The sequence below is a fragment of the Liolophura sinensis genome, chromosome 1 (assembly GCF_032854445.1).
Source record: "Liolophura sinensis isolate JHLJ2023 chromosome 1, CUHK_Ljap_v2, whole genome shotgun sequence".
NCBI lineage: Eukaryota > Metazoa > Mollusca > Polyplacophora > Chitonida > Chitonidae > Liolophura > Liolophura sinensis.
This window is the reverse complement of record NC_088295.1, coordinates 36,303,924-36,328,795: the sequence shown is the minus strand read 5'-3', so window position 1 is coordinate 36,328,795 and position 24,872 is coordinate 36,303,924. Positions and strand designations below refer to the sequence as shown.

At 38.6% G+C, this 24,872-nt stretch overlaps 1 protein-coding gene across 2 annotated transcripts; it reads left to right on the top strand.

The window, feature by feature from the left end:
- Positions 1-465: 465 nt before the first annotated feature.
- Positions 466-24,041, top strand: LOC135462110 (dipeptidyl peptidase 9-like). 2 transcript variants are annotated; one of them, XM_064739470.1, is made up of 20 exons: positions 466-584; positions 1,881-2,400; positions 2,900-3,071; positions 4,390-4,503; positions 5,164-5,280; positions 5,819-5,877; positions 6,598-6,698; positions 9,122-9,290; positions 11,396-11,558; positions 12,519-12,589; positions 13,213-13,283; positions 14,208-14,289; positions 14,543-14,672; positions 14,909-15,089; positions 16,904-17,015; positions 17,784-17,886; positions 19,769-19,818; positions 20,479-20,621; positions 21,694-21,805; positions 22,218-24,041. In XM_064739470.1, the coding sequence occupies exons 2-20, from the start codon at positions 1,915-1,917 to the stop codon at positions 22,308-22,310; spliced, it is 2,529 nt and encodes an 842-aa protein (XP_064595540.1). In that variant the 5' UTR covers positions 466-584; positions 1,881-1,914; the 3' UTR covers positions 22,311-24,041. The 2 variants fall into 2 exon arrangements, with proteins under 2 accessions (XP_064595540.1, XP_064595541.1); XM_064739471.1 differs by having other exon boundaries at positions 473-901.
- The last annotated feature ends 831 nt before the right edge of the window (positions 24,042-24,872 follow it).

The window sequence follows — 24,872 nt, the reverse complement described above, 5'->3', positions numbered from 1 at the left end:
TCATATTGTCAAAATCAATTTTTTCGGAGTTACTTTGCGTATATGTTACATCAAGTTTTTCTTTTTTTAAATACATCTAGAAACACAGGTGCACTTTTTAACCTTTTAAGTTCGCATGGATACGTTATATGCAAATCATCTAACGAAGTGGCAGCCCCCATGTCGAATCAGTAGTGTATGTCAGGCCCTGTCCTGTTTCCTCTCAACATAATGCTGGCCGCTGGCGTATAAGTGAAATAAACCGGTATATATTTCAGTATGGTTGAACAGTTTTGTGAATGATGCCATGCACTTTACATGCGTGTTTTAGTACGTGAAAATCTGTTTTCTTTTCAATGAAAAAAAAACACAAATGGGCACACAAAAAGAACTGTTAAATCAGTAGGAAATTACCGCCTGACTACCCTGGCTGACTCTGGAGGCTAATGTCAAGTCTCAAGGTTAGTCCTTTTATTACGTGGGTGTACTTCCGGTGTGAGGGTCACATCATTTGAGAATCAAAGCCTTCTTGGTCTTGATTTTTCTGTTTAACTTGTAACATTTTATCCATTTCATTTTTACATGACACGCTGCTAACTTTCAATGTGAGTTTTTTCTCATTGTGACAGGCGTAACGTGCTCTTAACCCTTTAACGTAAGAATTATTCGAGCGGGCACAACAACAACAACAACCAGCATCCTGTTCTGTCACCCTGTCACTAAGTCCTTGATAAATAATATTAAGAGTCAGCAGCCTCCAGAATCCATACCAGTTGCAACATCAATCTCTTTTCTCTTGAAATCAAGTAGACGCATTTTGACATTTTACATAACCCAGGAAATGATCCAACTTGATCAGTGTTGATCAGTTCACCTTCTGTGCCATATATCATACCACGTTGCAGCAAATTAATTCAGCGAGGTAAATGATCTCCCTCCATTTTTAACATTCTGGAATTTACCTTGTCTGTCGACCATGTCAGCAATATAAAATATTGTGCATTTAACATGTACTGCATTTACCATTGAATTAGCATCACATATACCACAGCATGATAGGGTAATGTGTTACTTGTCTAGGCAGTGTGACACTGCAACATTTCTTATACCAGCTTGTCACCTGCAAGTTTTGCATGCAGAACCCGTGTTAAGGAATGGACTTTGTAAAAGATCAAATATTTAACCAGCTGCCCAATCAAGCAGACAGATCAACATACACAGCTGCTTGCCATGGCTAGAAATGTTATGAATCACACGGTTCACAAAAGGGGCCCTTCAAAACCTTGAATTTGAAAGTAACATTTTCCAGGCATTAATAGCTGAAAAATTTGAAAGCTCTATAGTTTACAAACCCTGTAATGTACTGTATATAGTTGGTCTAGACACACTCATGCTAATTTAAATCTCTTGCTCCCAGTAAAACTGATAATGATGATTTTCAGAATGTGCAAGTAGCATACCGAGTTCATAGCAGAGGAGTATTGCAGATTTAATTACTAATTGCTGAATTTTTTTTATATTAAGTGCTGTGAATTCATAGGAGAATTCTTTGTTTAGCTGAAGCTTAAGAATTTTGACAGTGTCATAAATCTGGAATTAACATCTCACTGATTGTCAAAGCTGGGTGTTCACAGTGCATTCAGTTGTTAATATTAGTCAAAGTGTATTGGTTTACTTAGGATGTGATGTTTTTAAAATGTAGGTAACTAAGACGTCTCACATATCTTCTTGAGTTCAAAATATTTTTACTAACTGCCGTCACATAAGGGAAATATTCTTGAATACAGCACTGAACACAAGTCACTAAATTAATAAATCAGTCACTCAAAATTGTTTCAGTCTATGCTTGAATATTGCAATGAACAGAGCTGTTTTCATTTGTTTCCCTGTTGTATTCACAGGTGACCATAGATCTTTGTCAATACAAGCTCAACAATGGCATCTGAAGTGACTGTAGATCCTTTTTCAATGCCATCTGAATCCCCTCCCCAGCCTCAACACAAACACAAGAAAACATGGGCAGAACTGAGACAGGCTGTGCGCAATACTCGTAAAGTGCTGACCTCACTGGCTAGTCGTGTACCTTCCTTGTTTACATTCAGATCAATTCAGAGTGATCAAGGACCTGTCACAAGGATTTACTTCCTAGGATTAACAGGGGGCAGCAGAGAAAATACATTGTTGTATGTGGATATACCTATGAAGGAAAATGGTTCAGATTTACTGATCTGGAAGAATGTGCTGGATTCATTTCAAGCCACATTGAGCCAGGGAGAGCTGTCTAAAGAGGAACAGTTGATGAGAGAGAGGCAAAGACTTGGAACTTTAGGAATTACATCATATGATTTAGATAATGAGACTGGGACATGTGTCTTCCCAGCATGCAATAGTCTTTTCTTCTGTGAGCTACCTGACATTCTGGTATGTCATAAATATGTAGAAAGTGTTTGTAAATTAGCTTTGAGTGTGAATTATCTTAACAGTTGTTTCAACAGAAGCCATTTATTTTAACTACTGTGGTTATAATGGCACAGTGACCCAGGAGCCTCTCACCAATGCGTTCGCCTAGCTCATGCTGGCTTCCTCTCAGGCCGTACGTGAGAAGGTCTGCCATCAACCTGCGGATGGTCGTAGGTTTCATCCAAGCCCTGCCCTGTTTCCTCTCACCATAATGCAGGCAGCTGTCGTATAAGTGAAATATCCTTGAGTACGTCATAATACATCAGTCAAATAAATGTATTCAGTGTGTAATCAAGAACACATTATTCATTTAAACACTTAGAGCTGAGAATGCTTGTAATTTTCGGTACTCTCTTTTAGAAATGTAAACAGGTAGAACAGGTATTATCTTTGTATACTAGGACCTAAAATAACAATTAGACATATGCATGCCTTAATTCTTTTCTTCTTGTCATTTCAGAATGAGGAAAAAGCATTACCTTCCAGCATCCCCACACTTTGTGCTGGAGCTCGTCTTGACCCTAAAATTTGTCCCACCAATTCAGATTTAGTAGGATTTATCAATAACAGTGACTTATGGGTAACAAACATACGGAGCGGAGCTGAACTGAGACTCACCTTCAGTCACACAGGTAACTGGAAAGTCTATATGCCTCCCTCTTCTATTTTGCTTGCATGCAGTTTGTCCTGTGAAAATTAGATTTGTGATTTTTTAAAGTATCCATTCAGCATGTGAAGGCATGAGCAAGTTGAAAAAATAGCTTGCATTAGACATATACTGTAAATCTTCAACCTTTTCAACCACTAAAGAACTTTTTTTCAGGGGAAATTATTCATACATTTATCTTAAAAATGATGCTACAAGTGATTTGTTTGTGTCATTAAAGATACTAGCTTCATAAAATTGTGCAGTTATTTCTCCGCACCCACATAGTTCTCTTAGAATGTTCCAAAATATTTGTTGCTAAAGTGGTTGAAAAGGTTGAAAAATTAGGGTAGATGTGGTAAGGAAATGCTTATTAGATCAGGACTGTGATTTTTTTATCTACAACTGTGGCCTTGTTAACAACAGCTATCATTAAATGATATATCCTGTAACAAAACCTGCAAATTTCAGAGAATGTAGAATTGTATTTATGGCAAGAGAAAGACTTTCTATTCAAGGTAATATTTTCATTAACGTTATGTTTTTAACGCTTATTTTGTTGTTTTTGTTATTAAAGCTGTACTTTGGAATTCAGGTGTAATTTATTTTCCCACTACTTTGTGTTCATAGTGTAATGTCGTTAAATGAACGCTAATTCCTCAACCATTTCGCATTTTTGGAATGGCCATTTTTAGGGCTTCACAGAAGGTTTAATTTTATCAGTCAGTATAGAATAATGCCTTCAAAATAAGCTTGAATAAACCCCTTGCAAACATGCGAAGAGATTGAAGAATTACAGTATGCATGTATGCTAGGAGTTTAAGATAGAAAGAGGAGGAGTTGTCTCTTCTTGTGGCTGGGCGAGTCTATGCCACCAAACTGCTGTAGACACTGAAGTATCATGCCTGTAGACATCAGATATGACACCCCGCCCAGTCGCATTACACTGGCACTGGGCTAGCCAGCCCAGTTTCCTTGCTGTAACCTTTCAGTGCTGAGCATCAAGTGAGGTAGCAACAAGCACCATTTTTAAAGTCTTTGATATGGCTTGATCTGGGTTTGATGTTTGACTTTTTAACACTCTAACCATTAGACCACAAAAGCGATCTAACTAAAGTCATTAAATGATACCAGTCTGACTCCATTGCTATAGAAAGGTGTTAGCCTTTAGTGAAATTTGATTTATTTTTATCTCTTGGAGTGTGTGTTTTACTGGGGTATTTTTTTTAATTTTATTTCTTGAATGCATATGTGCATCTCTACAAAGTGAAAGTTGGCTTTCATTTACCCACTATCATTCGTAGGAGCACTTCGTTTGTCTGAAGACCCCAAAAGTGCAGGTGTGCCCTCATTTGTTGTCCAAGAAGAGTTTGACCGTTACACTGGTTATTGGTGGCAACCAGTCAAATCTTCAGATGGTATGTTTATTGTTTTCTTCATATATGCAGTAATTTTAACAAGTTAAATGATAAATTAAAACACACCCTGGAGCTTCATGCTACTCTGTGGTGCGATCCTTGGTTGGAAATACTTAGTGGAAACTACAGCCTCGTATCACCTTTGAAGCCCTGTAATTTGATTTTCACGTGTTGGTTTTCCATCATACCAAGCTTGTACCCCATAGTTTGTGATGTCATATTGTCCCAACTGCTCAGACAAAAAGTGCACAAAGTTTCCTGTGGTCAGTAAAACACAGAAGTTATTCAAGGGAATTAACACAATTTTCTTTAAGATTTACCTGAATTCCACAAAACGTCTGTCCGTTATAACATCTTATCTGTTATAGTGGATCAGCTAGAAAAACCCATCAAAGAAGTGAATGAAATCACCCAAGCCATTCAAAAACATACATTGTATAAATATGAAAATGAAAGTTCATATTTAGAGGCAAATGAAGATCTTAGAATATTGGTCCTCAAACATGCATTTTCAAGTAGGGTATCATGGTACATTCCAAACTAACATCAAACACCTTCCCAAGAATTCCAGGAGTCAGATAAAATGAGTAGCTTACTCATGGACAAAATTTTAGGTCAAATACAGTAAATGTACTGGCATATTTTCCCATCTGATTATAGATAGCCCCGATGTGTTCAGAGTGCTGTATGAGGAGGTGGATGAGTCTGATGTGGAAATACTGAACATTTACTCCCCCTCCACAGATGGAGTGGACGAGTTCAGATACCCAAGGGCAGGTAAATCCCAAGTTTTCTTAAATTGTAAGGGGTTCTTTTTTTAAGAAGTTTTTTTTTTGTTTTTTTTTTCACCAACTCATCCCACAGTTCATCATTGGGATGCAGTACTTAGTTAATAGAAAACTATTTCATAAGGACTATGACCTTGGAAGCTTAGCTCAGTAAAAGAAAGTTAAAGTATTTGGTTTAATGTTAAATATTTGTGTCCAGCTAAATAGTGGTATTGAGTCTAGCATGCGTCTCTAGTCATCTTACATTTGGAGGCAACCAAGGTTTGGCGACTGGAAGCATTTCAGGCTTAAATAATCTGACGGGGAGTGTTTGATTTGATGCAAATTTTTATCTAATCTGATCTCTCTTGCGACTGGGGCATCTACACGAAGTTGCCACGAGTTGCACATGTTTCACTTTGAAAACATGGGAATGTGTTTTCCAGTGGATGGAAAGACAAGGTGTTTGGCAGGTTTTGATATGCACTTACTGACTGTCCAGTCTGTTTTCATAGCAAATCAGGTATTTTCTCTGTATTCTGTTTCAGGTACTGACAATGCAAAATGTAGCCTGAAGATTGTAGAATTTGAGTCCACTGCAGGCCAGGTAAGCGTTTCCTCAGTACAAATATAGGTTCAGTTTTTTTCGGATTTTTACTAGCTTGACAATGCATGTTTTCAATTAAATATCACAGAGATTTCATCGCTGCACAATAAACAAACCCTCACAGCATTGCAACTCTTGGCAGTCACATGTAGTTTAGCACATTTGGTGCATTTTATGTAATACTCTGTAACACCCAAGACTAAACATGGGCTTGAGCATATCTTCCAGTTGAACACTCAGAAAAATATAATGAATGGCCTACAATTTTTCTCAAGTCTAAGTTGTACATTTTGCATGGTTCATAGTGTTCAACTGATCTTAGAAAAGTGTTTTGAGGTTTTCTTAGCAAGGTTATGTGATATCCTACTGGAAAACTTGGTTTCAGCACCAACATTAATGTTTTATCACATTAATTTGCCTCTAAAAATGCACTTTTGGGGTCAGAATTGTAGGTCATTTAATGCACACATAAAAAAGAGAACTTAGCTAAATCCTGGACAGTTATCAGAGTTTGTATTGTCGTAGCATAGGCATAAATCGCTACGTACCTTTGTTTATCCCATGTATGACGCAATCTGCGCATGCGTTCTGATGCAGCATTCAAAGCATCTTCGTGGCTTAATCTTAATTCCCTTTAATCTGGCTTAGTCTTAATTCTTTATTGTAAATCTATATGTCTGAAATGTGACAAGACTTTTTCTGACCTGTCTCTACGTTCAGCTGGGTAGTGTCCTGGAGAAGCAGCTGTATGAGCCTTTATCAACATTCCTCCCATGGATGGAATACATTGTCAGAGCTGGATGGACGCCAGATGCAAAGTAGTAAGTCCCTGTGACCGAGTTATGGTGATTGTCTACCCATTCGGGCCTTCTGCTATGCTTTTACTCATTAGCCCTTCTGAAACAAACTCTAGGTGTGGTAATAACACACACCTGACATAATCAAGAGTGTGGAGTATGAATTTAGGTGTGCAAATGAATATCACACTACTCATACTTCATACTGAAGTCATATATCACCAGCTAAGTCACTTACTTAGATGATGCATGAACCAGACTTGTATTAGCAGTTAACATATTACATATACACGTACATTATCAGCAGTTAACTCACATACATCTACTCTCTCCTCTACAGTGTCTGGACTGGTCACCACTAAAACACATACATCTGCTCTCACCTCTACAGTGTCTGGACTGGTCACCACGAACACACCTACATCTAATCTCTCCTCTACAGTGTCTGGACTGGTCACCACTAAAACACATACATCTGCTCTCACCTCTACAGTGTCTGGACTGGTCACCACGAACACACCTACATCTAATCTCTCCTCTACAGTGTCTGGACTGGTCACCACTAAAACACATACATCTGCTCTCTCCTCTACAGTGTCTGGACTGGTCACCACGAACACACCTACATCTACTCTCTCCTCCACAGTGTCTGGGCTGGTCAGCAGTTACCATATGTACATCTACTCTCTCCTCCACAGTGTCTGGACTGGTCACCACGAACACACCTACATCTACTCTCTCCTGCACAGTGTCTGGACTGGTCACCACAAACACACTTACATCTACTCTCTCCTGCACAGTGTCTGGACTGGTCACCACAAACACACTTACATCTACTCTCTCCTGCACAGTGTCTGGGCTGGTCACCACGAACACACCTACATCTACTCTCTCCTCCACATTGTCTGGGCTGGTCACCACGAACACACCTACATCTACTCTCTCCTGCACAGTGTCTGGGCTGGTCACCACCAAAATACCTATATCTACTGTCTCCTCCACAGTGTCTGAGCGGGTCACCACTAAAACACCTGCATCTACTCTCTCCTCTACAGTGTCTGGGCTGGTCAGCATATATACATTTACTCTCTTCTCCACAGTGTCTGGGCTGGTCAGCAGTTAACTCACCTACATCTACTCTCTTCTCCACAGTATCTGGGCCGGTTAGCAGTTACCATATATACATCTACTCTCTCCTCCACAGTGTCTGGGCTGGTGACCACTAAAACACCCACATCTACTCTCTCCTCCACAGTGTCTGGGCTGGTGACCACTAAAACAACTACATCTACTCTCTCCTCCACAGTGCCTGGGCTGGTCAGCAATTAACACACATTCATCTACTCCCTCCTCTACAGTGTCTGGGCTGGTCACCACTAAAACACCTACATCTACTCTCTCCTCGACAATGTCTGCGCTGGTCAGCAATTAATACACATTCATCTACTCTCTCCTCTACAGTGTCTGGGCTGGTCACCAGGTAACACACATTCATCTACTCTCTCCAGCACAGTGTCTGGACTGGTTAGCAGTTACCATATATACATCTACTCTCTCCTCCACATTGTCTGGGCTGATCAGCAGTTAACACACCTACATCTACTCTGTCCTCCACAGTGTCTGGGCTGGTCACCACTAACACACATACATCTACTCTCTCCTCTACAGTGTCTGGGCTGGTTCACCAGTTAACACACATTCATCTACTCTCTCCTACACAGAGTCTGTACTGGTTAGCAGTTACCATATATACATCTATTCTCTCCTCCACATTGTCTGGGCTGGTCAGCAGTTAACACACCTACATCTACTCTGTCCTCCACAGTGTCTGGGCTGGTCACCTCTAACACACCTACATCTATTCTCTCCTCCACAGTGTCTAGGTTGGTCACCAGTTAGCTCACATACATCTGTTCTTTCCTCCACATTGCCTGGGCTGGTCACCACTAAAACACCTACATCAACTCTCTCCTCCACAATGTCTGGGCTGGTCAGCAGTTAACACACATTCATCTACTCTCTCCTCTACAGTGTCTGGGCTGGTCACCAGTTAACACACATTCATCTACTCTCTCCTCTACAGTGTCTGGGCTGGTCACCAGTTAACATACATTCATCTACTCTCTTCTGCACAGTGTCTGGACTGGTCACCAGTTACTCTATATACATCTACTCCCTCCTCCACATTGTCTGGGCTGGTCACCAGTTAACTCACATACATCTACTCTCTCCTCCACAGTGTCTGGGTTGGTCACCAGTTAGCTCACATACATCTATTCTTTCCTCCACAGTGTCTGGGCTGGTCACCAGTTAACTCACATACATCTACTCTCTCCTCCACAGTGTCTGGGCTGGTCACCAGTTCACACACATTCATCTACTCTCTCCTGCACAGTGTCGGGACTTGTCACTAGTTAACACACATTCCTCTACTCTGTCCTCCACAGTGTCTGGGCGCAGGTGCTAAGCAGGAATCAGTGTCAACTGGCTGTGGTGTTAATCTCCCCTGACTGTTTTATTCCCACCCCTGTGGACATGGAGGTGGGCAGCTTTGACAGTTCTGTGTTCCCTCCGCTACAGGTGATATACGAGGAGACATCAGACATCTGGGTCAACGTAAGTATGGCCACACTCCAAGCTGAGAATAGAACAGGCATAATGTGACATGTATTAAATTGTGATTACTTATAACATATATTAAATTGTGATCATAGTCTTCTATCATTTACTATTAATGTAATTTAAGGACTACATTTACATTTATACATGTAGTTAACAACAGAAAAGACGTTTATACAGCATGTCATTTCTTAAGTAAACACATATACTCTGGCACGTATGGATACAAGAGATGATCCCAGGTTTCCTCAGGCCTGCTGTACAGATGTACCAGTCCACCAGATCACATGATCACGGTAGACTGGTACACCTGGCATGGGGGCAGTGGATATCATAATGCAGACTGTAGGAAAACTTTGCATCGGATGCAAGATTTTGTCATCATGTACAAGTAGCCACTTGTACCATATAAGTACCTTGTACCTAAGCCACTTGTACCTTTCTGAGTGCTGTATTTCATCTAAAGTTTGGTGTGCAAAAATGCACTTTCAGAAGCACATAAGAGCCTTAGAATTATACTTTTGATGTAAAAGTTTGTTTTGTGATGTGAAATTAATTAACTGTCACTATAAGGTGGAGGAATCAATCAGAATCATGCAAAATGTGTCACTCTAGGTGAAATACAGTAAAAGAGGGAGGTGAAATACAGTAACAGAGTTTGCCAGTGAGGGTTGTTGTTCAAGTCCAGCTCCTGCTTTGTCTGTAGTGTTGTTAGGGGAGTAGTTCAGTTATCTGGTGAGAAGCAAATTCATCTCTGCTCTGTGTCTGGATCGTTTCATCCTGAAATTTTGATGGCCAGAATCCAGTTGTTCAAAAGTGTATTAAAGTTAAGCCAGGCTTAAATCTTGATACCCGTCTCAACCTAATACAAAGTAAGCGACATTTTATTCTGGACTAAAGTTAATACCAGGCTTAAATCATAATATACTTTTGAACAACTTAGCCCTGATTGTTCAAGTTAAATATCCTTGAGTATTCTACAATAATACCAAATCACATTTATTATGTAACCCTGCAAGATATGGAAAATTTACACTACATGTGTAAAAAAAAAATTTAAAAACACTAAAAGCAATGGTGAGCGAAGTGTGCTCAAATTGATAATCTAGACACAGGTGCCGTCCTTCTCATGGACGCTGGGACATTTCCATTTCGCTAATAAAATAGGGGGGCTGGCTTGTGCTGTCAGAATGTCTGTTTTCTTACATACACAGGCCATCTGAAGAACAACATCACTGCTAGAGCAGTGTTGTACACTCTACCATTGTTTCCTCTCAGTCGTCAATGTCTCTGTGGCTTGTGTCAGCACGTGTGGCTGCATAGCTATGGTCACCCAGACACAAACTGTAACCCGAATGGAAGAAGTTGTTGGCCTGAGTCTGCTGAACTCGGCAAGGCTACCGTTTCAGGAAGCACCTTCCATTTCAGCTTCAACTAAATCTACATGTTTCTTCACAAAATAAATAGTTCACTTTTGACAGCTTTTTTTATTAATTTGACTTTAATTCCTTAAACTGGCCTCGATAGCACAGTTGATAGAGTATCCGCTTCGGGGACGCTAGGTCGAGGGTCAATCCCGGGTCAGGTCACACCTAAGACCTTAAAAAAGAAGAGGAAGTTGTAACTTCCTCGCTTGGCATTCAGCATAGAGGGGATAGTGGAACGACTGGTTGACCCGTATCAGTATAATGGCTTGAGCTGGAGCAGCTTACTTACCTTCGGTAAGGCGTCTCAGTGAAGCAGCACTAGATAACAGAGCTCTTTAGCAGAAATCTATCCTGCAACAAGGAGGCACATTACATACACTCTAAAGATTCCTTCGTCGTCATATGACTGAAAAATTGAAAAAGTACAACGTTTAACCCCAAGCACTCACTCACTCACCATTATTTCATAATGGTATGTTATCTATGTATTGGTATGTTATGTATGTAATGGTATGTTTGAATAGCAGACAGGAGTTGTCCACAGTTTGTCTCAAATCATCCAGATAATGCACAAACAGTGGACAACTCCTGTCTGCTGTGCATTATCTAGGTGATTTGAACATGGCAAACTATGTTTTATTTCTTAAGTCTAAGTCTGTTTCACTTTATTTCTAGGTCCATGATTTGCTGTATTTTTTCCCACAACAAAGTGACACTGAAATCTCCTTTGTTTGGGCGAGTGAGAAGTCTGGGTACCGACATTTGTACTTGATGACCTGTAGCCTGCAGCTCAACAGTAGCTCATCCAATACCAGTGAGCCCATGGAGAGATATGAAGGTATGCAGGTATCGAGACATAACAATGTAATGCAGTGAATAAACATTCACTTTTCAGTACTCTCACAACCTACCATGTCCACTTGATTTCTAACAGTGTTCAGAACAAAGTGTGGATTATTGCATTTCCAAGCGATAAAAGTAGGAGCGAAAACTGTGTGCAGATTTACAGTAAAGTGAACTTACCTTAATTCTTCTGAAGTTTTGGACAGATATTAGTAGTGCTGAAAGCAGAATATTACATTTATTTTTCGGCTTTTTGAAAAAGTAAAGATATGAGTATGTTGTTCATTAGATGATCTAACCATGTGGGAGAAAAGAAACTAAATAGTCCTGCTACAGTTACATGTATACTGGCTAAAAAGAGCAAACCAGGTGTCCCAATAATTAGAAGAAATAGGGTAAATCCTAGGACAGGCAAATTGAAGCAAATGCCTGTTGGGGTATAGTACATAGTGTTTGATGAAATAAAAAGTAATAAACTGTAGATTGTCAGAAAACAGGAGTTCAAGATATATGGTAGAAAAAAATGTCAATGTGTTGAATGTGGATTCAAAGGGTGTATTTCACATATGATACATGCAAGAATGAAAAGCTTACATTTTAAATATGTCAATTCCCTAGCTCTCACTCCTTGTGAAACCTTGGTTGTAGTACGCGGCCTACACCACCTATGGGGCCCCATAGGTCAAACATTCATTGAAGAATACTTCTATGAGGTAAAGTTCATCCGTAACTTGCCAAAAAGTTTTGGTTTGTCTCAAGACTCTCCCATTTTTTTCCACCAATAAAATTGAATATTAACCATTGTACATTAAATGGAAAAACCTTGAGTATGGCAATAAACAAGTTGCAAACAGTTAAATACCTAAATATTTTAATTGTTTGTGACCGATCAAAGCAACCGTGTATTATACGAAATTATTGTATTTATCATGGTGTGTTTGTATGTGTATGTTAGGTGGTTTGCTGGTGATGCCCTGGAGGGAGACGCAGTTGACTGCTGGGGACTGGGAGGTGAACCACAGACAGGTAACATCAGTCTCTCATTCCCACTAGCTCAGGCTCAGGTGTACGGCATCAGGTTCACTGGGAGTATCAAGATAAAACACAGCGACAGACAGCAACACAGGGTGGGGAAGATCAGTGCATATTGATATAGGCGGGTGTATACAGTAATGAAAGTTATCCACAAGACTCATCTTTTTTTTTTTTTTTTTGGCGTTAGCTGGCAAACCCACTTGAAGAAATATTTCAGGTAATGAGTCATCAAGTATGGATAATATTAATTATTTAATTTACCCGCATGTGTTGAATTCCAACAATTTGCTGCACTGTGCCATGATGTGATTTCATTACAGCACAGAAAGGTGTGACCCTAATGTTGTAACATCAGAATTGGAACCCCTCTGTTGACACAAGGGTACAATGTTGTACTGCTCAGAAGCATACATGTGCATGTGTTAAGTTAGCCAACCCTGTAGGAGTCCTCAGGTGATTGAACTGTAGCCAAAGCTCTGTCAATTTGCCTATCCACCTTCATTGGTACTACTGATGCTAATAGTTGCATATTCAAGGTGTACATATATGTGTGTAATTGTATGATTTTATTAACAAGCATTTCACATGTACTTATTAGTGCTCTCTTTTGACAGATATGGGTCGATGAAAGACGAGAACTAGTGTACTTTGTAGGATTAAAAGACTCCCCTTTGGAAACACATTTGTAAGTCACAATGATATCATTTCACATGTTATTGATATTTAACATTCACAAGTTTCACAAGTCATCATTTGTAAGTTGCCATCATTAAGATTGTACCAAGTTTAACTTCATCATTAACATTGGTAGCATTTGTAAGTTTAACATGATCAAAACTTTAACATTTGCATATTTGTCACACACTTGAAAGTCCATCATCAATAACACTGTTAACATTTGTAACCCCATCATCATTAACACTGTTAACATTTGTAATTCTTTCATCATTAAAACTGTAACATTTGCAAGTTTGTCATCGCTAACACTGTTAACAATTGTAAGTCTGTCATCATTAAGACTGTTAACATTTGTAAGTCCATTATCATTAACACTGTTGACATTTGTAAGTCCATTAGCATTAAGGCTGAACCAGTTGTAGCTTCATCAATAACACTGTTAACATTTGTAAGTCTATCATCATTAACACTGTTAATATTTGTAAGTCTATTATCATTAACACTGTTAACATTTGTAAGTCTATTATCATTAACACTGTTGACATTTGTAAGTCCTCATTAACACTGTTGACATTTGTAAGTGCATCATCATTAACACTGTTAGCATTTGTAAACTCATCATTAACACTGTTGACATTTGTAATTCTTTCATCATTAAAACTTTAACATTTGCAAGTTTGTCATCACTAAGACTGTTAAAATTTGTAAGTCTATCATCATTAAGACTGTTAACATTTGTAAGTCTATCATCATTAACACTGTTGACATTTGTAAGTTCATCATCTTTAACACTGTTAACATTTGTAAGTCTATTATCATTAAGACTGAACCAGTTGTACGTTCATCATTAACACTGTTAACATTTTTAGGCCCATTATTAGGATTTGTAGTTGATCATGGCTGTTACATGTAAGTGTTTATATATTTTCAGTTACGTGGTGTCTTACACTCACCCCTCAGAACCTGTCAGACTGACAAAGCTGGGGTCCTCTCACGCAATCTCCTGTGATAAGGTAATATACTCAACAGAGTATTTCTCCCTCAATGGACAGATACTATAGTGGTCAGTCAAATGTGGAGTTGCAGGAAATGATTATATGACTCACTTTTGCAGCACACTAGGTGTGATGATTTCCACCATAGTACTCAAAATGATTATTGCTGTAATAAATTATGCCAGTTTTGTTTTTTCTGCAAATGATTATGATTTTTGGAAACAGTTTCTTTTCTCAGAACACACACTTTATACTGTCTTGTGTGTTACAGGCCTGTACTATGTTTGTGACAGTGTACAGCAGTATACGAGAGGTGACCTGTAGCAAAGTATTCCAGATAGTCCATGGAACAAACGGCCAAATATCACCTCTCCTTATGGGAACTTTATTAGGGGCGTCATGTAAGTAGTAAAATATGTACATGTACCAGAAAACACTAAAGATCTGAGAAAATTGACAAATTTGCATCAGAATCTGATTTTGACATTTTTTTGCAAGCTGATGTTTTATTTTTGCCCCAAATATGGGTATCCACCCTTGAAGGTTTTCCTTATCTGAAATGGTGATATCTTGCAAATCTGTATCCATATATCAGGATATTGAATGCTGATTTTGGTATCCATTTGTCATTATTCAGTTCTAGATGAGGAGTACAAGTCTCCAGAACTGGTGGAGTATCAGACGGAGGCGGGGCATCGAGCGTATGGCATGGTCTACAGACCTGGCCACTACGAGGAAGGTGTCAAATATCCCACGGTACTCTTTGTGTATGGAGGTCCTCAGGTCCAGCTAGTCACCAATGCTTTTAAAGGACTCAAGTACGTCGTAGAATTCTTTATTATACTTGTAATGAAAAAAAAAACAAAATAGAAGGTAGAAGACATGAAATATGACTCCTGGAATGGGCTGAAAGTATTATTGTTACCTGTGAAAATAAAATATGAACTACAAAATCGTGAGATGAGTTTAGAGCAGGAGTTAAATGTGACTTACCCTAATTCCTCAACCTTTTTGCTTATGAAAGGGCAACTTTCAGTGCTGTTTATGCACATTTTAATTTGATTTTGGAAACAAAACTACATTGGTTGGATCGGCCAGTTTCAGGACTTTTCAGAAAAAGTAAAAATCAGTCAACACGGACTAATATCTTCAGAATATGTCTGATTCTTGTAAACATGCGAAAAGGTTGAAGAATTACAGTACAAGATACCCAGTCCCTTTTTTATTTTTTCTTTCCATAGCAGTTTTGTCTGTCTGTCCATATTCGTGTCCGGGCTATATCTCCAGTTGTTTTCCACGGAGAGGTTTACGTTTTGGTGGATCCATGGGTACACAAATGACAAAGTGTCACGACTAACATTTGGCTATTTCCGTGTCTGTCGTGGTAACGACATAGCCAGTTTCCTATATGTACTATGTAAATAGATATGATATTGTGTCCAGGCTATAACTTTTAATTTTTGGTGGATACATAAATACACAAATGACAATGTGTCACGACTCACATCTGTCCATTTTGTGGTTGGCATGGTAACTAGATAGCCAGTTACCTTGTATATAATATATAAATAGATATGATTTTCGTTTTTCAGGCTATTTTTCACGCAGAGTTTTAATTTTTGGTGGATAAATAGATACACAGATGACAATGTGTCATGATTCACATTTGCCCATTTCTGCGGTTGTCATGGTAACCAGATAGCCATTTTCCAAATATATATATATTGTATAACTAGAAATGATTTTGTGTCCGGGCTACAACTCCAACTGTTTTCCGCATAAAGTCTTTCAGTTTTAGCAGAGACATTTATCTACTGTCATAAACACCCATGAAAATTCCCCTCAGAGGTTATGCTCACCACAGTGCTACTGGTATTCTTTTATACATTTCAAAAAAATGCTATTGTTGGGCATCTGTTGTGATCACCTGAACTCCTGTGTGAGAATAGAAGAGGCATTACTATGTGTACCAACTCATTCCAGTTATTACAGCACAGTATCCAAAGCTTAGAGACTATCCATTATATCTGATTGACATGCAGTGTATGAAAAGTCTTTATATCAGAGATAAATGTTAGGTATTTAGCATGATCTTGCGACATGTTATTCTATGTTAATATTTGCCTTTGATTACACCTGGCATGGAGCTTTTTTTTATGCTATCTGTCAGTTTGCAAGCCAGTCAGCAACTTTCTGAAAAAATTGGTGTAAAGATTTATGCAGAGCTTGGCCAAAGACAACCAATCTGTTTCATTTTCTTGAACCAGGATCACCACAGAGAAATTTTTAAATGCTTCTTCACCATTGACAGATAGAGCTGAATTTCAGCCTATTGTCGAGTTATCTGTAGGGCAGGAAATGTTACATTTAACCATGACAAAGGTTTGCGCTCTCAAAGTGCCTTCTAGTGTTGACCATGTCATGTTAGCCATCTGCAAACTTTGCTTAAAAATTTGAAAGATGACAGTCTAGCTTTTTCATGAGTCTGAACTGTATTTAGAACTGTTGAAAGGTTGACAAACTTTGGTACCTCAAAACATGTGATAAAGGAAAACCTACAGGCATATAAGTACTGCCCGGACAGACATTTGTTTTCTCAGTAGACCTGTATTCTGTAAGTTTATCCTCACAGATTTCTTCGTCTTCACACTCTGGCTCTGGAAGGCTATGTTGTTGTTGTTATTGATGGAAGGGGTTCGTCCTGTAGAGGTTTACAGTTTGAGAGCCATCTGAAGAACAATCTGGTAAGTATTAGTTCATTGTGAATGGGATCAAATAGTCTACATATACACGTATATTACAAATAGTCAAAGATACAATGGACAGTTACTGGTGAATGGGAAATAAATGTATGGATACATATATTTACCATGGTGAACCGACAGAAAGTTTAGAAAGTTTGCCTATCTAAGCATTTAAATATTAAATAAAGCCCTGCACGCTGAATGTATTGAACATGTGCGTCTAATTCAGAAAAAGCCTGTTTACAAAGTGAATTCAATACTCCCTGGGGCCACCCCTGTGGTTAGCATACCAGTGCAGTGCAGTGGTCTAAGAACCTCTCACCAATGTGGTCTCTGTGAGTTCAAGTCCAACTCATGCTGACTTCATATCCGATTGTACATGGGAAGGTCTCCTAGCAGCCTGCGGATGATCGTAGGACCATCAACTCGCAGCAACTCTTAGGCTGTTGACCACCTGTTGTCGCCTGTTCAAATCCAGCTTTGGCTTCAGCTTTGTCAGGTATCTAATGAAGGACAGTGATTTATGCCAGGCCCATCGGTTTCCTATACCCATGAATATGACCACCATCATGCAAGTGAAAAAATTTTAGATAATGGCGTTACCAAATCATACAAAATAATATGTAATAATTATCATAAATTCATTCAAACAACACAGACATGGGAGTAAGAAACAGGAGGAAGAATTGCCAATCATCCGTGACATGCTCCATACATATGTATATTACCATACTCATGTTGTTAACTGTTTCTGCCTTGTCTCCCCAGGGTTGTGTAGAACTGGATGACCAGGTGGAAGGTCTCACCCAGATCGCCTCTCAGCTACAGTGTATTGACCTATCACGAGTTGCCATCCATGGCTGGTCCTATGGTAATGTTACTGTAATTCTTCAAACTTTTCGCACATTTGCAAGATGTTTATTCAAGCCTATTCTGTGGGCATTGTTCTGTATAGACTGAGAAACCTCTACTTTCCGTGAAGCCCTGAAATTGGCCATTCCACGCACTATAGATTTGTCTCAAAAGTAAAAGTGAAAAGGTGCACAAATTACAATGAAATTGGCTCTTTCATGTGAGAAAAGGTTGTGGAATTAGAGTATGGAGCTTTTATTTCTGTAGATGCTGCAAACAGTTTTTCCTTTCCTGCGTCAATTGTTGTAGCCTTCAGAATAATGAAGGTGTAATGGTTTGAGAGGAAAACTTTTGCTATGTTTGAGTTTGTAGAATTTTAAAGTGAACATAAGGTCAGCCACAAAAGCTGAATCAAATAAAGTAGTATTCCAGAAATGTTCTAAGAATTTTCAAAAAATTCTACACCATTTATCAACAAAATAAATAGCAAACAATTGTCAGTACCTAGCCACTCATTTGGTAACGCCATTTTGCCATGTTATGGCGATCTAGAGTGACGTCACAAAACGTAGGAGCTCTCCTGTACCATCAATATAAGCAATGTGACACTGAGAAAATACAATCAAAAATGCTTGATACCCAACCAAAGAGTATCATCTGTGTTCCATTTTCAAAGGTCTGATGTTTCCTTTAATTTGGCGCTCGGTCAGGGCACAAGCATCGTGTTTTAGCTGTCCTGCTTGTCCTCGTCCTGCATTGGTGTAAGCATTTGGGTTAACTGCCTCTACCGATATTAGGGAATTTACCAAGCATAGCAGGACCTTCTGATTGACTCTTTCATTCAGATTTTGGGAAGATATTTTCATAATAAATCTGACTTTTCTAATTTTTTTTTCAAGCAATGACTCTCCTGAGGCGTTTTTCTTGCCAGCTCATTCTGACAGATTACTGCAGTATCCTGCCCAACATGTATGCATTGCGACACGGACAGCCATTCTAAGTTACCTGCTCATAAATGTGTTCAAAATGCATAAGGTTAACACTTAAACTAAGCGTAAAATCCAATTTATTGCATTGATATCTGTCTATCCACTGTAAGAAACCACTCTGACAGTGGAGAGCTAATAGGGTTTTTTTTTGAAGTGACAGCCAATTATCATGTGCTAGAGATTGGCCAAGCTTATAAGGGTTTCTACAACATGGCTGCTCAGAGTGAATTGTCCGTCAGTGCCATGTCCCCAATGCTGAACTTATCTTCTCGGCTTTCAAAACTTTATAGAATTTTTTTACATATTTTTTGTGGTAACTGTGTCCTATATCATTTTTTCTGTGTATATATAGTGGCAGACTTAATGTTCACTTTAACAAATTAATTTAGTTGTCTTAGGAGTGACACTGAAACATTGCAAATTAATGAATGTAGAAATTTGTTACTTGCACCCATTGTTTCCTCTCCCCAGTTAGGGGCTTGGATTTCTTTTTTAGCTCACCTGTTAGAAAGTAGAGCTTAATAGGTAAATGTTAAAGGTAGTATCAAAAACTGTATTTACACGTATTAAACTCGGTGTTTACACACCTGTACAAATGAAGGGATGTTCCACAGCTGATGCCCTCTGTGTGTGGTAATCACTGTAAATTACCAAATTCATGACCTTCACGTCTCTTTTTGTGCATTAGAATCCATTGTTATGATAAATGTTTCAGCGCTCTATTTAGCTGAAAGTTTTGTGTTCCATGTGTGTCCTACAGGTGACCTGTTTGGTAAATTATTTTTACTTACCTCATTGGTTCATAATTAAGTTAATTCATGTAAGGTATCGATGATCAAAGTGTATGTTTGTGGTATTATCCTTCTCGTAATCTGATTTCATCAATATGTTGTTTTTTTTTTCCTTCCCCAGGGGGTTACCTTGCATTGATGGGTTTAGCTCAAAGACCAGATATTTTTAAGGTAACTGTCACTCAGAGTTGCGTGTGAAGTTTGGATGAGTTACTTTTTGCAGCTATGGTGAAGCAGTACAGTAGTAGAATGCTTGAGTTACAAGGTGACAGCAGAAAAAGTGATGTTTACTTTTAATGTCTTCATCATGTGAATGTGCTGATAAAGCTTAATATGAAGAGAAAATTTACTTGGAATCGGTGGAATATTGAAATTCCTCAATCCTTTCTGTGATTAATAACTACTCTCCACCTTTCATCCATGCTCCCAAGTTTTTACAGCTCATGTGCTGCTGTCAACATTTTGTACAGAAATCTTGAACAACCCCCAAGGTCATTGGGGTCACAGTGAGGCAGAAAGTGATGTCGGGGAACACATACACTGTCTCTATTATTACTTGATACATGAATATTCTTTTCACCTATATTATGCACAACATAATTCTAATGGACACCTGAAACACTTGTAATGATGAATGATGATTTCATGTCGGCGGGAGAACATTGGTGATGAGGCTATGCCTAAACACCAGAGGTCAAGTTTGTCTGGTGGTGGTGAAGTGAGGCTAGAGAGTGTCACCTGCGCTGTATGGAGTATGCCCTCCATTCTGAGTTTCTGTGTTGCCTATTAGGCAAGTATCTTATTTCAGCCTTGTGTTATCCTTATTTACAGGTTGCCATAGCTGGGGCCCCCGTGGTGATGTGGACCATGTATGACACGGGATACACAGAGCGCTACATGGGAATCCCAGCCAATAACACAGAGTGCTATGAGAAAGGCTCAGTGCTTCATTATGTGGAGAAGTTCCCAGATGAGTGAGTATCATCAGATTCTGCAGTTAACTGAGATTATCATGAGCTTTTATATAAATGAATGTTTGTTTTATGCTTTCAAACTTACTCCATTACTTACTCGAATTTGTTGGCTTTTTCCTGTAACATCTGCTTATGCAAGGAAATCGCTTAAAAGGAAATGTAACTAATTACACCCTCTTCAATTATTCATAGAAGAACCCTTTCCTTTTTGCTTGTATTGATGTAATATTCCAAATCTTAGACCTAAAATATCAAATAACCCAGGGGTCACACACCAACTGTAGGAAATGAAGCAAAAGATCTTGCGCTAATTACATTTAGTTCTAGGTGAAAAAGTTTTAGCTGAAAGTACATGAAAGTACACCACGGATTTTTGGGGAAGAAAATTTGGTTCACATTATATCCGATTGCGCATTATATGGGGGTGTCTAAAAGCGAGGCTACACTGTACGTGGAAGTTGCAAGGAGTCTAATTTTGATAAATACAGACCAAGAAATAATTGAAATCTTGTCTTGAGTAAATTAGTCATGGTAGTGAACATATTTATCCCCCAGGCACATAAGGTTGTCTTTCTGTCCATGATCATTACCTTGTCAGTACATCTCCTACACTTTTGATTGGATTTTCATGAAAGTTGGTGGGCATGACAGACACTGTGAGGACGACGTTGTTCTATTTGGGTTGCGCCCCATGAATTATGTCCAGAGTTATTGCCCTTTGAACATAGAATTCAGACTTGCAGATAGTGAGTTCTTGTCAGCATATCCTCCACATTTGTGATTGAATTTTTGTGTAGACGTGAGGATGTGCATGTGATATTTGAGTAGCACCACATCAATTATTTGCCCTTTAAACATAAAATGGGGACATGTGTTGTCATGTGGTTAGGATGTTATTCAGAGTTAAACACAAAAATGGAGAGAAATATTATGAATAAACATTAACTTACACATTTCATTTGCCAGGTATTAATATTGGTCAGTTTTTGTGGGTTATAACCTTTTTAATAATTGTTTTCTGTATGAGATAGACAACCCATCACTTCAGGTTCCAATTTTATGTTGTTTTCAGAGAAAATCGATTACTGATAATCCATGGCCTTATAGATGAGAATGTTCATTTTCAACACACTAGTGTACTGGTGAATTCCCTGGTAAAGCTGTGCAAGCCGTATCAACTGCAGGTAAGTGATTTCTCACCTGAACTAGGTCAGCGGTTCCCTTGTAAATTTCTACGAAAGGAAGGAATAAACCGATTAAAGTTGTCTTCTTTGTGGTGGGTTTTTGGTACTGGGATACCAGAAATCAGTTTCCAAAGGAAAGGATCATTACACCTGTGATTGCAGAAAAGTATTATTGTAAAATTAGTTATTGTTTTCCTTTAAACTGATCAAATCTTTGCTTTTATTTTGCAACCAGTGTGATTAATTTTCCTATACTGGAAGTTTTCAGAAATTCAGGTAAAATAGCACACTCAATGGGAAACAGGCAGATCAGGCAGTGTACAAATGTTGCTAAATAACATGCACTTTTTTTTATGTGTATTGTCTTGTTTAAGGGCACTGTTTCATTGCGTTATTATTCTGTCTGTTGTAGATATACCCCAGTGAGCGGCACGGTATACGTAACCACGAGTCCAGTGAACACTATAAAACCATGGTACTTAGCTTCCTGCAGCACAATTTGTAGAGCTGGTGGAACTGCTGTGATTTTTAACATGGTTGAGTGTAGCGTTCGTAATCTACAGTTTCTGCTGGAAAGATTTGCAACCGTTGTCAAAACTTAAATATTTCATTCAGATATTAAAGGCTGGAAGCAGTATTTTTTAAAATTGTTCATTTAAAATAGTATATTCCACTAAAATATCATTGAAGGCAAAAACTCTCCTGAAAATAATCCATTGAAGATGGAACAGAAGTGAACTGATTATTTGGCTAGATCATTTTTAGCTAGAATTTTTGTACAGAGTAAAAAAAAAAAAAAAAAATTACCATGAAATTTTATGATACATGTAAATTTCACATCTTTTCATTGAAGTGAATGTTTTTAGTTTTGTGTGATAGGGTTGGTTTGACTTGCCGTATCAAGAAATACAGGTTCTGTTGCTGTTTATCATATGTATAATCATTCAGACGATTCATTCATTCATGGGACAGCTGTCATTTAGATGTAGAGGAAGGTAGCATAGAATGAAATAAACCACTGGCAGGTACATAACCAAAACCTTCCTGGCATAAATCAAGAACAAGAATGGAATGGATCAAACCTATCCATCACCATAAATGTCTGTGGTCTCTGATGAATTCTGCACATCTTCCACTGTCTTCGTTTGGCTTTAAAGCATAACAGTATAATCATTGACACAGTGAGTGGGACATCAAGCCTGGTGTCTTCAGCATAGTATTCCACTGAGGCAGCACTACTGATATGGCCACTAGTGAAACTGTCTTGCAAGAAAGGTGCATGCTATATTCCTAAGCAAATGGTTACTACAAAAGCCTGGACTTGTATTATTTTAATCATTATACTTTGTGTCACTCTTATTAAATTCCCTGAAATCAAAGGTTGAATTTTTCAAAACAAGTATTTTCAGATTATTCTAATGTAACTTATTGGGGGAACTGTTCGAAATTTTTGTCACTGAAACAGAACAGTTGATGTGTTCCCTAACGTCCCTTATGACAGTTACTTTTGAAACAGTGATACATGAACATCACTAGAACGTTTGTACCGTGTTCAGTAGCAATGAACTGTACCATCGGGCTCTGCAGCACAGTTGGTTGTGCAGTGAGGCTAGTCTTTCTGGTTGTGAATTACCCTAAATGACCTAAAATTTCGTCCATGACAAAGCTCACTTTTCCCGATTCTGAAAGTTCTACTGGTTTTGGATGCAGGTAGGACAATGTCCAACTGAACCAAATAACTTTCTAAAATTTTTGACAAATTTGTTTCTAAATAAGCACTTTTTGGGGGTGAAATTTTAAGTCAATTAGAGTTTTAGTTTAGCCTACCCTAGATACAGGCTTTAGTTATCTTACTGTTCAAAATCATGCAAAAATTGGTAAATTCCCACAATGATGCCAAGCAGGAGGATTTTTGCTGGGTATGATGCTCAGTGTGCATGTACTGTCCAGAAAATTTGAATTTCAAAACCATGTTCACAGCACCAAAAAATGAGACCTGGATTGTACCATACAACATCTGTAAAACAAACCGCCTGTTACACGCCAAGACTGTGTAAACACTAAATTGTAGAGCCAGAAAACAGCTTAACCAGATTGCTTATCTTGTTGCCCTCCCCTCCTTGACTGTGATATTTGTGGTTTCATACTATCAGAACCCATAGCTGTGTATCAGTTCGTTGATATTTTTAAATGTTGTCAGCATGTGTTTTATGCCAATAAATCCATTTCCTCCGTATTGAGTTAGGACTGGTGCTTTGTATTACAGTGAAGATAGAGTTCATGAACCCCAAGCACTCGCTCTTTCAAGGCCCGAGGTTTCGTCACGTGACTTTCCATGCCGCAGTATTGTAGCATGTTACATGTTGGGATACAAGGGTTTCCACAAAACCGATGAATAGTTCACTTAGGCTCTTGGCCCCAACACCTAGGCCACCTACAGCATTACCATCATCACATAATAGCTTTGACAGTCTATTTTGATAGAAATGCTTTGTTTTGAACACACTGTAAATGAAGTTGTGTCCATGACAAAGTTTCTCAATGGGAGGAAACTGGGGGTGCCCAGGATAAATAGCATGAAATTCATGTAACCTTCAGAAAAAAAATTCACTTTTCATGAACTGTATCCCAGATTTCTTAAAGGCAAAGAATATTCTAGAGGGAAGAATGTCTGATGAAAGACCATTAAATACTGTGCATACCAACAGCAATATATTTTTCCCAATCTAGTGAAATACATTTTAAAGCTTACAGTGGCCTTTTCGAACACCAGTGACTTGTTTGCCACTTCACTGTCAGACTGCCTGATTTCATTAAATATACATACATTTATGAAACACTTGCCGCATGGACTTCGAAAGCAAAAAAACTATGGTTGTGACATCATGGATGCCATACGGTTCTCAGCAGACCACCATAGAAACTGAGGTTCTCAAACTAGTTTACTGTTTGAAAAATTCTACCAAAACTTAAACTAAATGATCTTTCATTCAAAATATACCTCATTTTAGTGTTTTCTTTGCCTTCCAGCTTGGGTCAAGCCATTGATGGGACATTCCCATTTCTG

What these genes read in the sequence shown, in the direction of transcription:
- LOC135462110 (XM_064739470.1), top strand. Translation starts at nt 1,915, where the DNA reads ATGGCATCTGAAGTGACTGTAGATCCTTTTTCAATGCCATCTGAATCC. An exon ending in GTGAGCTACCTGACATTCTG is followed by an intron (nt 2,401 to 2,899) that starts GTATGTCATAAA and finishes TTGTCATTTCAG; the next exon opens with AATGAGGAAAAAGCATTACC. An exon ending in CATCAGACATCTGGGTCAAC is followed by an intron (nt 9,291 to 11,395) that starts GTAAGTATGGCC and finishes CTTTATTTCTAG; the next exon opens with GTCCATGATTTGCTGTATTT.